Consider the following 16,568-nt stretch of genomic DNA (forward strand, 5'->3'; position numbering starts at 1 on the left):
TTTTTAAATTTTTTTAATCATGCACAGTTGGCTTGTAACTGGAGTAAAATGGGACAATGATGAAAATCTGCACAGAGTTTTATGCAGAGCTCGTAACTGGAGTAAAATGGGACAATGTTGATGAAAATCTGCACAGAGTTTTATGCAGAAAGAAGAAACATGTTTGGGTGCAGCGGGATGAGGTGGGACTGCAGCTGGTCTCTGGTGGGAGGAAACGTGTCTGGGTGCAGCAGGACTAGGTGGGACTGCAGCTGGTCTCTGGTGGGAATTCAGTGGACCACAGCCCGTTGGTGGTACCACAGCCCGTTGGTCCTAGCGTGGACCTCAACGATGCTTATCACTGCCCTGAGACCATCCCAGGGTATCGGGGCTTGAGGGTCTGATCCCTTGGAGTTGAGGTAGCAGCAGATTTAAAAGTATGATGTGTGCCATGAAACAGAACTGTCTCATAAACTTGAGGGCTGTCTTTGTGGGTTTTCTGTCTCTGCTGAACTTCACTGCTTGCTCTACAGAATGTTATAAATATTAGTTGCAATCGTGTAGTCAATATATGAGAAAATATGGATTAAAGTGTGTTTTAAAGCACCAGTTAGGATAGACATCTGCTAGTACGTATAATCAGGCATTTTGTGCATCTGCACAATAACTCAACTTTTACTGTTGAAGCTTCAGAGACCAAAAAATGATCACAGCTTTAATTTCATTACCTGCCACTAGGGACTGTGTGTGTCTTTTTTCCTGTATTTCTAATCAAAAGTCATATCTAGGGTCAACACTGCTTTGCAGATAAGGGAAGATTGCTCTTGTCCTGTGGTCTCACAGGTAGGTGAATTCTCTATTCATGTGAACTTCATATGAGCTACTTTGAAAAGAAAAGCAGCGATTCAGCTCAGCCTCGTTCCATTCATTTGGTACAGAAGATAACATGCAAGGAAGTCTGAGAATCCACTTGCGATCTTTTCCTGTTATGCTAGCAGCAAACTTTTGTTCTCTTTTAATACTCGTTATTCAGGAACTACAATCAATAACAAAAGGAAAAGCATGAATCTGTCACACATCATTTTCTATCTTCTTCTTTAAGCTATGTTCTCCTTAGATTCCTGTTGTGTAGCCTTATTCCTTACCAGAAATGAATGCCCTGTTGTTCATATGACTGTACATCAAATAGGTTTGCAGCAGCTGTCTCTTATGTTCTCTTGAAAGCGGTGTGTACATCTACAAAGGCCTTTCCTGAGATATCTATCTTTTACCCCCTTCCTTATAGAATAGAGATGATCTAGCTACTGCAGCCTCTGGAAAACATCTCGGTATCCTACTGCCTTTCCCTTGCTGAGTTTTCTGTGATCTCTGTTCTGACTCCAAGGAGCCTGGATATTATTTAGGTACTTAAAATGAACCCACTTGCAATCAGGTTCTGACAGTGAAAGTCAATAGAAGACTAAGATTGATTTGAATCAATAATTCATCAGCTGCATATTAAACCACCAAAATTATTCTAAATTGCATTTAGCCCTTTGCATCAAACTTTCTTTGCTCTTTCTTTGTTCTGTGGGTGTTCAACGCTATGTCCCAGGTTCGAGGGGGCTGTGTTAAAGGAGGAAATCCTCATCCTTAATTTTTCCTCTCTGATTAGGTGATAAGGAAAACAAAAAGGCACTGAAGACAGCAGGCACAGCAGAAGCATTTAAACTTTAATAGTGGGTTGATTAGATTTTCCTGGCACAGGACGGGGTTGTTGCCTGCACTGTTTCTTTAAGTACAAAGCTCCTTTTCTTTTCTTTTAGAAATGAAACTTGAAAATTGGATTTTCTTTTTACATCTGTGTTTAAATTTGGATATGACTTGACCATAACACACAGCTGCCACTGGAGATTTTCCTGGCTAGTTCCTCTCCAAAGCAGAGTTATCTGAGGGAATGGCAAATACCCGCTGCCAAGCCTGGCGCTGGCTTAGGTTGTTGGCATGACTCTAGATATTTGTCACTGCTCTCTCTTGGTAGAAACTGGAAACTCTTTTTGTACATTCATGTTGATGTTAAAGTCCTCTAAACATGGAGCAGTGGTGATGGGCAATGTTGGAGGAGGAGAAAGACTTCCTTGTGGCCACAGGCTCTGAGACAGCATTCAAAGGAGCAACAGAACTCCTGGGGTGGGTGTATGGATGCTGGATTTTAATTGCAGGAGCTGAGTTTTTACTTGCCTCTTGTTATAGCAAGCTGTATCTCTGCACTGGCTCACTTTGTAAGAGCTTCTAATAATGTTTAAAACATTGTTATTTTTTTCCTTGTGTGAAAGCAAGTCTGGGAGAGATTTAAACTCACTGGCAGCAGCATAGCCAGCAGATAGCAGCATCAAGAGGAGCAAAGCCACTCTTCCTTTGTTACAGGTAAAAGGAAAAAGTGGGATGCTTGGAGACACACAGGTCCGAACCCTGTGTAAAACAGGCACTTGTCTGTGCAGAATTACATCACCCCAACTACAGCACAGGAGCTGACTGTGCCATGAGCGTAGGCTCCTGCAACGTGAAGGTTGATAAATATGAAATGAAATGGGTTTTGTGAATACTCACACTGCTATGAGCCTGCAGGGTGTCTTCCTCCCACAAACAGCACTTGGGACAGAGCTGCTGCAGCTCTGGTGTAGAGACCAGACAGTGCCCTTGGGGAAGCGGTACCAGCAGCACCATGGGATTTAGCTCTCCTATGCAGCCTTTACACAAGCTGTTCCTGCCCCCTTTTCATTCATTTCATTGCACAAGAGGGATTACTTTCACAGAGATGTTTGTCTTCTTGATTGTTTTAGCCAGAAATCTGCTCTTGGAGTAGCTCCTTCAGCAAGGTGCTGATAGTGGTATGTGGGGCCCCCCACAGCTTCTGTCCTAAAAAGCTTAGGAAGTGTAAAATCCTTTGAGGGGTCTTAAAGATTCATTGCCCTTTGACTTCCACCATCCCTTAGCTTTTAATGGGAAGGATCTCACAAACGAAAGGTGCAGCTTGCCAGCAGTAACAGTTTAAGCCCCAGAAGGGCAGGGCGCTGTTTAATTTTATACTGACTATGGAGGCAAGGCTGGAGTCTCTTGTGGGCTATTATTTCTATGTTGATTTGCTGTGGGCTGTTTGTGAAGAGCTCAGCCAAGCATGGGCAGCTCTGTTTTTTCTTATGGAGCAAGTGCTGCATTAATGGAGTGATGTTAGTTTAAGATTAGAGCAAAATCATCTCTTTAGCGGGTGTTGAGAGTTTAATCGGTAGGATGAAACAGCCAAGGGAGAGCTGTGGAGCAGGGAGGTGGCTCTGCACTGTGGACATCTGCTGCGATCCAAGCTGGAAGAGAACTTTGTGCATCTATTTACAGGAGCTCTTCTGATCCTTTTCTCTCTGCTCTCTGGCTCCCGAAGGTGCTTTTTTAAAAATAGGATTTCTAGGCTATAATTTGAGCGCGGGCTCAGCCGGGAGAAAATGATGACAGCTTTGTTCCTAGTATGGCAGATAATGAGGTGTTGGAGGCAGATAGCACCATGGGTTAGGCAGGAGCTGTGCCTGAAGAGCCTGCCTGGCTTTCTGAAGTGCAGTGGTGATGATTTCCTTCTCCTTCTGCAAGCGTCTAAATGGGGTTGTTGTCAGGGCATATGGCAAAAGGGTTAAAATTTAATTAGAAAACATAGTGGTAGCTACTGGAGCTTAAGAGAGATTTATATAAGCTGCTAAGAAGGACAAGGCTGCTGTGTGAGCTGCTGGTAGGGCTGAGCTACTGCAGCCGCTGGCTCAGCTTCAGGCGCTGGGGCATGCCTGGGAATCTGCCCAGGAAGCGCCGTGAAAGAGGAGTTTGTTTTAAGGCTTGACCCTGGCTCTGTGCAACACCCCTGCCCTCCCGCCCATCCTATAAAGCCGGGCTGCCATCATGCCAGGCGCTTGAACGAGTGAGCGAGAGCCAGCCGGGACGGGGGTTTGCGTTCTGCTGGTGGGAGCAGCTGATGGCTTCGGTGTTCATGTGCGGGGTGGAGGATGTGCTGTTCAGCGGGAGCCGCTTCGTCTGGACGGTGACGGTGGCAGCGCTGAGGAGGTGGTACGCTGCCCGGCTGCGGGCATGCCGGCAAGCCCTGCGAGCGTGGTGCGGCCTCCAGGATGTTTACCAGGTAAAAAACCTCTAGTGATTGCCCTAGGTTTTGTTAAAAAAGTATTGTACCACCTGAGGGGCATGTGCTTGCTCACCTGTCTGATTCTGCAGTGTGCACACCTTGGGCGAGGCAGCTGGGATGGGGCGAGGTGAAGAGCATTGAGGCAGAGCGACAGCTGATGCAGCCCCGGTGTGAGGATACTTGGCAGGCTTATAACCTGGGTCTGAGCTGATGCCCCATATTGATGTCAAACAGCCCATGCTGCGTGTCTGCTTTGAATTCGGGGTTTGGGGGAGATATTTTCCCCCTTCCAGTGCTGAAAGGGGGGGGTACAGGAGAGATGGGGAGGCACTCTTGGTCAGGGGGGTGTAGTGATAGCACAAGGGGTGATGGTTTTAAACTGAAAGAGGGTAGATTTAGATTAGATATTAGGAAGAATTTTTTTCCTGTGAGGATGGTGAGGCAGTGTCCCAGGTTGCCCAGAGAAGCTGTGGATGCCCCATCCCTGGAGGGGTTCAAGGCCAGGCTGGATGAGGCTTTGAGCAACCTGGGCTAGTGGGAGGTGTCCCTGCCCAGGGCGGGGGGTTGGAACTCGATCTTTAAGGTCCTTTCCAACCCAAACCATTCTGTGATTTTTCTACATTATGTGTGTTTTATCAGCCAGTTTATCTAAAACTGCTTCAGCAGCCAACTGCGCCTGTATCGCAGCCCCTCGGAGCCCCTTATGCTGCTATCACCATCCCTATGCTTGGGATGTGGGAGACTGACCCCAGCTCAGCCCACGTTGCTGTCGGGTGCTTAGAGCAAGATGCTGCTGTGGGAGACTGGCTGTAGCTTTTTCTGCTGTTGGTTTGTGTTCATGTCACTGAATGGCAGCCGACTGCCTGTGTGAGTACTTTGCATTGCAAAGGCACTGCTGTTGGGGGGGGGCTGCAACAAGTCCTGAAAAAACTGTTGGGAGGCTCCTCTTCCTGCAGGCAAAGAAGTAACAGCACTGTACTTGCATTACTGTGGCATCAGTTACAGTTAGGGTGGTGTCACTCTTTTTGGAGTCTGTTTTTGCTGGCAGTTATTTATTTTTGTGTGTCTGTATTTATTTTTGTCTCGCATATAAACTTGTGATGTGTGCCTGCTTGCAGTGTCAGTGTGTGTGTTTGCTAGATTATGTTAAATATTTTAAAGCTGTTTCTCTGCTCTCCCTGGTGTGTTGTAATACAGAGAATGACACAGCTCATTGCAAACAGCTCTCCAGAACAGGAGATAAAATGTTACAGGATGTAACTTCCATGGGAAAGTCATGCTAGAAGGACATCCGTGCCTATTTAATCCCAAAGAGATCTGTTGCTGTTTAGCTTTAAGGTATGCCCAGTAGTGGGAGAACAGATTTATGGTGATAGAAATGCTTCCAAGCACTCAAATGCATCTTGGCTTCTTGCACAGATGATGGATGTAAATCCTTTGTGGTATGTATGACACATGTCACTTGAGGAATACAGATCTTGTACAGTTTGGGAATGCAGGAGTACAGGCATCATTGCTCACTGTGTGCCCACCTTTACTGGCCTGAAGAAATGTGGGATGCAGCCCTAGCTCCCTCCTTTCTCTAGAAATAAAATCCAGATACACCTGTGCTCTGTGGGAGTGATTTTTGGAGTCTGTCCGTTCATGTAAAGAGCGTGGAGCTCATACTGCCTTTGCTCCCTGCTGCATCCTCGCAGAGGCAAACACCATCCCTCCAGGGCTGGAGTAACAGCAGGGTAAGGACCAGCTCTGACAACAGCTGTATTCAGCCTGTTCAGCTGCGATTCTCCGATGGTTGGCTTGAAGTGAAAAGAGATTTTTTTTCTTTCCGAAACAAAGCATGACTGTATCTCTGCCCAAACTTACTGTGTCCAAGTGGCTGTTGGTGGATTGATCTTTCATCGTCTTTATGAAAAGTATTGCTGACTTGTCCCTGTGTCCTAAAGTGAGGATGTGAAAATGGGTAAAAAGAGAGATTGGTCCTTCTGTCATCCTTCCAGGTGGCCTTTGAGCAGGGGGTGGACTAGAAGTGCCCCTTCCTTGCTCCCCTCTGCCCACAGCTTGTCACAGCCATGAGGAGAGCCAGGCTGCTGGTGATGTGCTGGGACCTGTTGCCCCATGCTCACTGCTCCAAGGGTCATCCCTGGGAGATGAAACCGGGCAGGAACACGGTGACTCTGGCACTTCAGTGTCAGGGATTTCCTAGTGGTAATTCAGGGTGTGTTAAAGAGATGGCTGAAAGAATGCCCTGCAGCTCTTCCTTGTTGGGGTGTGTAACGTTGCTTTGTGCTGTAGTCTTGGCTCTTTGCTGTTGAAACCACTGGCGGTGTCCTGGCTGAGTCCCGTGGGTGCAAGACTGAGCACACAGCGTTAAATGTCACCAGTTTGTTTGGATATCGGAGCCCTGTAAGAGATTGGATCAAATACTTTTTTTTTTCCCATTTTTTTAAACACTTCAAGCTATGGGAACACCTGGAGATGGTAGCCACATGACCCCTGCATACAGAGATGTACTCTGAACCATGTGGTGTTACTCTTGTGGAGCAAAACAGGAGCAAACCATGCCGTGCAGAGCTCTCCATGGGGTTGTTTCTCTGAAGAGGTGGATGTTGTGGTGTCCATGGATGCTGCATTACCATAGATGCTGTATTACCATAGATGCTGCATTGTCTTGGGCAAATTGGTCTTCCTTCTCTGTGCCCCTGCTCTTTTTCAAATGGATGTAAAACAGTTTCCTACCTGCCAGGGATGCTATTTATCTTGTAAAAATTTTGCTAGAAGTCCTGTAGTTAGTGCAGCCACATGAAAGCATGATTTTGCCTTGTGTTCTTGTTAATATTGGCACCTGGACAGGTGCTTAACAAAGTCCTTTCCCACGTTGGCTTCATCAAGAATGTCCATGTTGCTGTAACTCCTTCACATTCAGATTCCAGGTGTGAAAAATACCACAGGTTGTATATACAAGCTCTTCTGACTGAACTTACACTTTTGCCCTCTCTGAGGGCTCCCTGGGCTGTGTGCGGTATAAAAAAATCAAGGAAAAACTCAAAACTTTGTCCCTGAGCTATGTGCAAGGGACATGCAGGGAAGAGTGAGTGACGGGTGCTCGCTGGTCAGCCCTGGAGGCTTCAGTTTGCTTTGATCTGTATTTGGGGTTCATGTCATTTTGTGGGTCAGTGGCTATTTTTGGGTGAGTTGGACACTGCCAGCAGGTCTCTTTTTTTTCAATCATCAGTGTATTATTGGGGTGAAAGAAAGCCAGTAGGATTTCTTCTCCCTGGACTGGGAACTTCTGGGATTTTTGTGTGTGTATGTTTTGGTTTGGTTTTGTTTGTTTTTTGGTTTTTTTTTTTAATAAAATGCTTGCTAGCCTCATGGGAGACCTGAACTTGACTCTCAGCACAGAGAAGCACTAACACCTTCATGCTCCTAGACCAGGCTCTCACCTATGTCTTCTGAAGTCGGCGGGTGCAGAGGTTGTCACGCGGGCAGAGCTGTCTCGCCGGGGAGGCTGAAATCCTCTCTGGCAGCATAAAGCCTTTACCTGCCTTACCAGATTTAAGTAGAAAAAAAAAAAAAAATCCAACAAGAACAAACCAGCCTTTGTCAGTCACCTTCTCTTTAGCCTCCTTGTTTCTAGCATGTGTGTGTAGGAAGGGCTTACTGGTTGTTGTTTCACCTGGTCACTGGTGCTGGGACTTCAGCCCCAGCCCAGCGAGCCCAAGCTCAGGCATTTCCCCAAGCTGGTCTCTGCTCCAGGGTGGTTGTTGTCATCTGTCTTATCTGCCAAAGGAGAAGGGATGCTCTCTTTGCCCAGGCTTATTCATCTGGAGGAGTTTGTGAGCCAAAGTGCTGACGGGGTGTCCAGCTTTGCTCCAAAATAACCTCTGAACCCAAGCAAGGGGAGGAGGGTTTTACAGTATGTGAGTTTATCCTTATTCTGAGTTCTTGGGTTGTATGCCAGGGACCATTGTCTTGTCTGTGGCAGAGAGCATTTGAAAGCCTGTCCTAGAAAAAAAACAGACTTGCAGAGACAGCTGATGGAAGAGCTGGCATAGATCCTTCTAACTGCAGCAAGTCAATACGAGCTATTGGGGCTATTATGGCTTGGAAAAAATCCTAGGTGAGAATTCACATAGAAGCCTTCGTCCAAGAGTACCCATTTCCTAGGAGCAGAGGAGCAAGGGCTGTGTTTTGTTGCAGAGATCTGGCACGAAGCACTCTGGCCTGCCAGCTGGGCTTTGGGGGTCTTCCCAGAGCACCCCCAATGACCACAATGGGATAGTGTGGCACTTCTGGGTGTCCTGACACTTCTTCTGAAATAATGCTTTTGGCAGGGCTCTCCACATGCTGGGTTTATAGGCTGCCTGTCTTAGATTTTATTGTAGAGCAGTAAAACAAAGTGAAAGTTTTATATAAATGAGGTTAATATGCAGCAACAAAGCCAAAAACTTTTCAGGATCAACATCTATCCTGTGTTTAGCTACTTGTGTTACCACTGGCCTGACTTTCATTGCACTACCATCTTCTGGTGCACATCTTCCCCTGAGGTATGAATACCAGCTTTTTTTTTTCTATAAATCCCCTGGCACAGTCATTCCTCATTGGCCCTGATGCTTAAAGTGTGAGAGAAACATTGCATCAAAGTCTGTTTGATAATGCAACTAATTTTATAAAAACTGCTTTAGTGTCAGGGTTAAAATGTGTGTCAGTCTGCTTGATGTAAAGTGGAAAAGAGAAACAAGGCAAAATGTCTCCAAACTTCCTGCAGAATAGGATGACACGATGTGATTAATACCTGCTGGACATGAAACTGGGTATGGGAGCATCTCTGCGATTAAGCTATTCAGTTGCACTGGTCGTTTGGTTAACAATCACTGGTGTAAAAGTGTCAATTGAATTCATGTGGCTTCTTGGACAAAGTGCTTTTTAACCTCTGAAAGGTCATTTCCTTTGTGTGAAGTGAAAAAACAAAATTTGCTGATGAATCACAATAAATAAGCTTTGTACATGTGTCCATCCCATACATACCTGGGGTGGAGGAGCGAGAGAGGAAGCAGTCAGCTTCTGTTTCCTATGGTGCTAACGTTGTTAGTTTGGATAGCGAGGACTGTGTTTCCTCTACTACCACACCTTAACTTTTCATTATAAAAAAATGCTGACCACAGAACTGGAGATAAATTTTTCCTTTTCTTTTCACAGTGATGAAACTGTTGAAGAAGGGAGGGTGAGCACTGGGGGAGTGCTGTGTCAGGGCAGAGCTTTCCTTCCTCCGCACCAGACAGACCCCAGGAGTGTGCTTGGAGGAAGCATTTTGGGCATCCTTATGGGTCAGGGCTTTCAAAAGGGAACCTTTTTAGAGGATGCTGAGTACATGTCCCTTCAAAGCTTCAGACCTGGGCACTGGGAATTACTAATTGTTCTGGAGAAGCTCTGCTCTGACTGCCTTCATCTAGCTGTTTTTCTTTTTGAAGGGATCTGATCTAAAGCTTTGACACTGCTCGTACAAACCAGAGTTTTGGCTTTGCTTGAAACCCCTGTCACGCTGAGGAGAACACACAGAGGCTTCCCCATAGCTGGGGCTTTGCGGGACTCTCAGCTGAGAGCAGGACTAGCTCTGGGCACCGCCTCCTGACAGAGTTAAACTTGGCTTTATACACTTCCAACAGCAGCTTTCTAAAGCTCTCTGCCAGACATATTTCCATTTGAGCTCATGACGTATAGTGTTTTCTGTTCAAGAGAGTTTATTCAAACAAAAATACGATTTTTGTACTGCTCCTGCCTCTTCCCTCGCAGACAAACTTCACAACCAGACTGTGAACTTCATCTCATTTCCTTCAGGGTGTCACGGTGCCAGTTTCAGACAGAGCCTTCTATTCACTAACTGCTTTGGCCTGTATAAATATTTTTTTCTTCGATCTGATGCAGTTCACAAAATACGTTAGATTTCAAATGTCGCTGGCGCCACTTTTCAGAACCAGGCTCCCATACAAAGGTATCACTGCGTGAATTTGCCTGGATAAATCTGTTTCACTTTTGTGAGAGAGGCTGGCCAGCTTGCTCTGACTGGACAAGAGGCTTATGAAAAGGAAAATGAAAAGTGTTTCAGGCACACGCTGTTTTTTCCTTACTTCATTTTTTTGTCAGTGTTTAGCTTCCTGTCAGTCCTTTTTCTAGTGCTGTCACTGCAGTTCTCTCCAATCATGGATGGACTGTCCATGTGCTTAAAATAACACTGTGCTATCTTTGTCTCCATTTTCTGAAAATCAGGCCACCCTTGTATAGTCTGCATTGCTCTTAAAACCTCTGAGTCATAATTAGTGATTAGTAATTCTACTAATCTTCTGTACAGATGGAGGCCAGTTCATTCTCAGAGACTGCAAAGAGGATAAAGCTATCAGAGCTGGAATATATTAGCTTAAATACCCTCCCACACACAAATACACATGGACGCTTTTCCCTGCTAATTGGTCTGTCATTCATTTAAACATCTATCAACTCAGCAGGTTGGGGAAGGAGAGGTGGGAAGAATAAGGGTCATCAAAATGCTGAGAATAGCCTGAATGTGCTGTTGTCTAGCCATTAAATGCCATCATTGACAAGCCAAGCAACGTGAGATTTAAGGACTGTGATGGTTTCTGTGGTGGCTTTTCCAGCTGATGTAGAATAGGTGCTGTCCCAGTGATCGGTTTCCTGGTGATGGGTGTCCCGGTGTTCATCTTCCTGCTCTCCATCGGGTGCAAACGCATGGTGCCAGCAGAGCTGGGAGTGCTGATGGAGAAGTTACTGCACACAGCGCTGATACTGCATGGCCATTGCTCACTGAGTGCTGTTTTCTGAGCACCCTGGTTCTGCCTTTCATTGGGGCAGCGGTTTCCAGGTAGGGTGATGTGGGCTGGGTGGAGGGTGAACGGTGTGGAGAAAGCCACGCTTGTTGGCATCTTGTGTAGGCAGGATGGGAGGAGGGATGTGCATAAGCTGAAAGAGCAGGAGGGTATTACATAGTAGTGAAAGTACAGGCTGTGCAAAGAGAGGGCAGAGACCAGGGAATAAAAGAAAGGCATCCTGACTGCATTCAAGTGTATATAAAAGCCCCCAATACTCTAGACTGAGCACGAAGTTGCAAGAAAGTGTGAGAAAATAAACAGGTAGGGGAAAAAAAGGCAGCAGAAGTGCAACGGGAAAGGAAGAGTGAGGTTTTACACAGATTGTTCCCCTCTTTTTTTTTTCCTGTCTCTCCAGAAAGGTGTCTGCCCTAGGTAAAGAGGTCCCCATGATACTGAGTGCAGAGTTGTTTGGCTGACGCAGAACTGGACGTGTCTGGTTGCCACAGTTGTTTTGGGAGAGCGTGTTGGTGTAGATGAAGGCTATTGGCAATCTGGTTGGGCAGGTGCAGGCAGCAGATGTGCAAGTTGGTGTTTGCTAAGCTGTAGTGAAAGTGGGAGTGAGTAATTCCTCTCTAATATCAAGCATGTTGCATCTGCTCACCTCATTCAGAGAGGCTGGGCTGTGCTGCGTTAGCTGCGGGGTTACGTGCCCTTTGGGGAGGTGTCGCAGTGCTGCTCTCCCCAGACACCAGCTCTTCTCCCCATGGCCCCTGGACTGCAGAGACTGCTCCCCTGTTTGACTCTCGCAGCTCCAGCAGCTTTCCACTGCTGGAACCTCTTACAGGTATGCTGTATTTCTTTTAAACTCTAATTTTTCTTTGGGGTTAGAAAAACTCTGTGGCCCAGGGTAGAGATGAATTACAGAGCCCAGATCTGTATTTGTTTGGAAGCCCTGGATCCTCCAAGGAGCTGTGCCTTTCCCCTCCTCCAGCTATTCCTGTCCCTGTGGTTATTCCAGCAGGGCAGAGGCTGGCACCACCCAGGTAACCTTCACGTCATTTCTCCAAGGAAACATGATTCACTGTCTATTTTCCATCTTATTTTGGGGCTTTGGCTTCTGTGTTTTGGAGACAAACACAAGTTTATTACTCTGAAATACTCTCCCAAAACTGTCTCGGCTGCCACCCCTTAGGTTGCTGGTACAGTCTGGACCAGCTGGCTGGACTGGACCTGACATGGCATCCTCCTGCCTGATGTGGGGCCAGCTCATGATTTCTTCATGAAACTGTGATACTGGGCATTGTGTGGAAAGCTTTTGTAGTCTCCTGACTGTGAGAATATTAACTTTTATGAAGTAACTTTGGGGGGAAAAAAAATCTGTCTGCAGCTATTTAAAAGGTGGATATTAGATCAAAGCTAGTTCTTCTGTATTAAACAAGGAGGGCGAGACACCTCTGGCACCTCACTGCATCCCAGGTGTCTGGGGTAGCTGGGTTGAGTTGTTCTCTGGAGGTGTTTGGATTGCTGGTGATTGATGGAGGGCAGCGGGGCTGGCTCACGCTCTTTGATCGTGTGGACCACGCAGCCCTGCTGCTCTTCCCAGCAGCATCACTAAGGCTCTGGCTTTACTCTGTGCCTTGCAGCTTAATAGAGTGTGTTGTTGGCCTCAAATGCCTGGTATACAAACCTCCTGTTTCGGGGAGTTTTGCTGGACCAAGAGGGCTCAGTACCTCTGAGAAGTGGGAACTGTGGGTTTGAGGTGTTGCTTTCAGAAGTTTGAGATTCTTGCTTCCTGTTCTGATAAAAGCAAGTTAGTTTGTTCCGGGTGTTGAACTTTTTTTTCTGATAGAATAGATCTGTGGATCATAAATATTGGGGTGTAAAAGTCTTCATGGTTTGTCCTCTCTGTGCATAGTGACTGCTCAGAGGGAAGCATAAATAACCAAAGAAGAGCATCCAGCTAAAGGGAAGAGGCTGTTCTTGCTCCCGGGTGAGGTTGTCTTGGTGTGTGTCCAGAGTTCCTCCCCGCTCTGGTAGTGTTTTGTGATGCTCTCCCTGGCCTGTATCTTCCAGCCAATGTTGGATGCTGTGGTCCTGGGCTGTGCTGTTCCCTTGGCATCAGCCTGCCTCCTGTAACCCATGTGGCCTGAGGATGTGAGTCCGGGGGGTGATTGGAAAGCTTGGGTACCCATTTTCATGTTGCACAAAATGAAGTTAATAATGCTGAGCTGTGTTTGTGAGGGAGGAACAGGCTTGTATTTAAGATTTTTGAAATAACTGTGTGTGTAAATTTGAGACCTTGTGCCTCTTGCGTACCTGCCTGGAGGTCAGGTTGGGGCTCTGGAGGTTACAGCCTTCTGGGCTCGGGTGCATAGTGCTTTGCTTTTTCTGTTTTGTTTTGGTTTTTTGGGGGTTTTTTGTTTTTTTTCCTGTTTTCTGTGAAAGCAGTGTTATGCAGTCGTTTGACATTTCTTTTGGAGGACAGCTCAGTTTTGTGCACTTGCCTGACACACTGACACAGTTAGCGTTGCTCGACAAAGCCCGGAGGTGTGTGAAGCCTTGGCTGATGCACAAGAGAAGAAATTGGGGAGACAAAGTATAACTCGGTGTTTTGCACCCAGAAAACAGTCCTGCAAAGGGAGAAGCAGGTAGATGACTGACTTTACCCCTCTACCCGCAGCAAACTGCACTCCAGGAGATTATCCCTGTCCCCAGAACAAATTCAGATCGATGACCACAAATTCAGATTGACGGCCAAGGGTGTCAGCTCTGTCTGCACCCCCGGTTCCCTCCCCGGCATGCAGTGCCCACATCAGAGGCAGCAGACCCGTGCTTTGGAAAGGGGTTTGGGAAATGCAGTGAAACACCATTCCTGGGGCCGTCTGTCGTAGTAAGGGACTGCGGAGACGTGAGCATATGAAGCGAGGGCAGGCAGGCTGGGAAGATGCTCTGGGATCTTTTCTTATCCTCGTTCCTCCAGATCAGTTGGTGAGCCTCCCCAGTCCCAAAGGGTGAAAGCGGAGGTGGCTTGAAGTTTTAGCCCCATGCCAAGTTTTGGCATAAAGGTCCCTTCTGTCCTCTGGGTGGGGATGTGTTGGGAGGAAGAGCCGGAGGGGTGATGGCAGCTCCCAGCAAGCACAGAGCTGTTGGCGTGGGGGTCCTTGGCCAGCTGCTGCTTCGCAGGGGGGCTGGTGGGGACTGTGGTCCCACAGCGAGGTGTCTCACTGCCCCAGGGCAGGCACCTTGTGCTGTGTCTTAGGTTGGTAATTGCCTTTTTTTTTCCGCTTGGTTTTGTTTCATAATAAAGGGGTTAATATTAGAAAGGAAATAAAAAGATAATGGTAATGCTTTCCCAGCTCGCCTCCATTTTTAACAATCACGTTTCGACCTCTTGTGTGCCCTGACTCACGCTGGAAAGGCTTTTGTTTCTGAATCTGTAATCAAATGCGAAGGTCACTTCCTTGAGGTTATATGGCAACAGAAGAAGTCCGGGATCGTGTCTCCCTTCTTTCCTCCAACTCTCATGTACAGAAAACATGCAGACTTAGTACATGCATGCTGTTACATGCTTCTTGGGTTTCTCCAGTCCTTTTAAACCAGCAGGGTGCGTGGCTTGGAGGTAAGAGGCTATATTTTAATTTCTGATGCTTAGCAGGAACAGATAACATTGTTTAGTGCTGTTACATTTTTCCTGACTTAAACATCATGCGGAGCTTGGAGCTGGGAGCACAGGAGAGTATGGTGGAGCAAAGTCAGTTTGCCTTTGGGGTGTTTTGGTAGTGCTGGCTGAAACATTTTTGCTTGTTCATTTTTTGCCCTGAAAGATCACTCCATTAAAACTTCTTTGCATCTTTTGCACTCCATTGTGGAGATAAGGGACTGTTTGTTTACTCCCAGCATTTACAGATGCTTTTTCCTGCCTTTGTTGGAAGTGCTGCCTTGGCTGCTGTTGGAAAGTGCTAAATCCAGGCTGGATTCTGGTCACTTTGCTGCTGCAGCTGAAGAGCAGGTCTGTAATTTCTGATTACAGAGAAAAAGCATTTTCAGAGATTACCCTTCTAGCCTGCTCTGAGATATGATTTAACTGAACAAAGGACAGATTCATGAGTCCCGAGAAGAGGTGGCCAGTTCCTGGTACAGTAGCTCCTTTCAGCATGTAACTATTAAATGTCTCATCAGTAAGGTCCCCCACCCCTCTTGCCCCCAGAAAAAAAAACAAAACCTCATGAAGAGGCTGGCACTGGAGATGCAGCAAGTGCTCATGGAGCTCGTTAACGGCCGTTGAGAAAGAGCCTTTGATCCACAGAGCTTGTTTTGCTTTAAAAGCAGAGTGTGCAGTAGTCCAAATCTGTCAAACCCTGAGTGCCTGGCAAGGTGCTGGCGCTGGGCAGCCTGGCTCAGTGCCCCAGAAACGCTGCTCAGCGCCTGGTGCAGCCAATACCTGCTATTTTGACTTCTTCCAAAGAGCTTAGGATTTCAGGCTTTTCTTGGTTTATTTGCTTGCTCTTTGCTTTTTTTTTTTGAGAGTTACAGATTTAAAGGCAGTTCTGATGGACTTGTGATATAGCCTTTTTTGCCTGCTTACTTAATGTCTGTTCAAGACTGGTGTCTGGGTTTTCTGAGGGGCTGCTGCCAAGCACAAGAGCAGCTGATCAGTCCAGGGGGAGGATGAGGATGAGCTGGGTGCAAGGATCCTGATGGGGTAGGATGGGAAGAGATGCAAGATGCCCTCAGGGGACATGGTGCTGCCTGGAGAGGATGGCTGACATTTGGTCAAAGCTTGCTCTGCCTGTGTCTCCTGCCTCAGGTGCCTTCCCTCAAAAATCCAGTGGAGGGGTGAGGAGGGAGGTGGTGGAGAAGCAAGAAGTTTGGTGGAGGGGATGGAGGAGCAGCCTGGGAGAAGTTGTTAAAGATGGAAGAGAGCTTCAGGGCTGAGGAGAAGCAAAGAGGCAGCAAGGGCAGGGTGCAGGTCTCTGGGGATGCAAAAGTCTTCTCAAAGGGGATTTTTTTAGTCTTCTGTAACTATTCCTATAACAGGGAAAGCTGAGGTTCTGTTTCAAGTGGGTCAGGGATGGCTTCTGGGGTGGAGGAAAACACAGGAAAAGTAACCAGAAGCTCTGCACAGACTGTCTCCTGAGATTTGTCTTGTAGAGACTTAAGCAAAGAAACAGGAGCTTAACTGATTTGCCTTTGACCTCCTGGTTGAGGAGCGAAGGTCATAACAGGTTCCAGGAGGGCTGGAATCCAGTCCTGCCCTGTGGTGGGTACTGTTCAGTCCAGGACAGAGGATGCTGCTTCCTCCATCCAGTGCCCTTTCCAGGACTGGCACAGTGTTTGCTCTGTTAGGTACCATCAGGGAAGCTCTCTGATCCCACGGGATCTTTTTTCCCCCCCTGAGTTCCCAGGAGATTGTACTGGAACAAAACATCACCATGGGCTCATGTACAAGTAATGACCTGCCAGCAGTGCCTCAGTGCTGTTGGTGATAAGCACATCTCCATCAGACACTAATTTACCAGCTGTGTTCTGCCAAGGAAAGCAGATGTTGGATGAAGTATTTAGTTGACTTGATATTTGTGGCAGACTTGCACGATTGTTTCCTATTA

At 46.9% G+C, this 16,568-nt stretch overlaps 1 protein-coding gene across 1 annotated transcript in view; it reads left to right on the top strand.

Moving 5' to 3' along the window:
- Positions 1-3,921: 3,921 nt before the first annotated feature.
- LOC104468127 (FERM domain-containing protein 4B-like) overlaps positions 3,922-16,568 on the top strand; it is a gene marked incomplete at both ends in the record, with an annotated part of 29,542 nt that continues 16,895 nt past the window's right edge. The window contains 2 exon segments of the mRNA XM_010082154.1: positions 3,922-3,965; positions 3,968-4,132. Of these exon segments, the coding sequence (XP_010080456.1) occupies positions 3,922-3,965; positions 3,968-4,132 (209 nt within the window).

This window comes from Pterocles gutturalis, unplaced genomic scaffold (assembly GCF_000699245.1).
Source record: "Pterocles gutturalis isolate BGI_N339 unplaced genomic scaffold, ASM69924v1 scaffold16139, whole genome shotgun sequence".
In the NCBI taxonomy this organism is placed as follows: Eukaryota; Metazoa; Chordata; class Aves; order Pterocliformes; family Pteroclidae; genus Pterocles; species Pterocles gutturalis.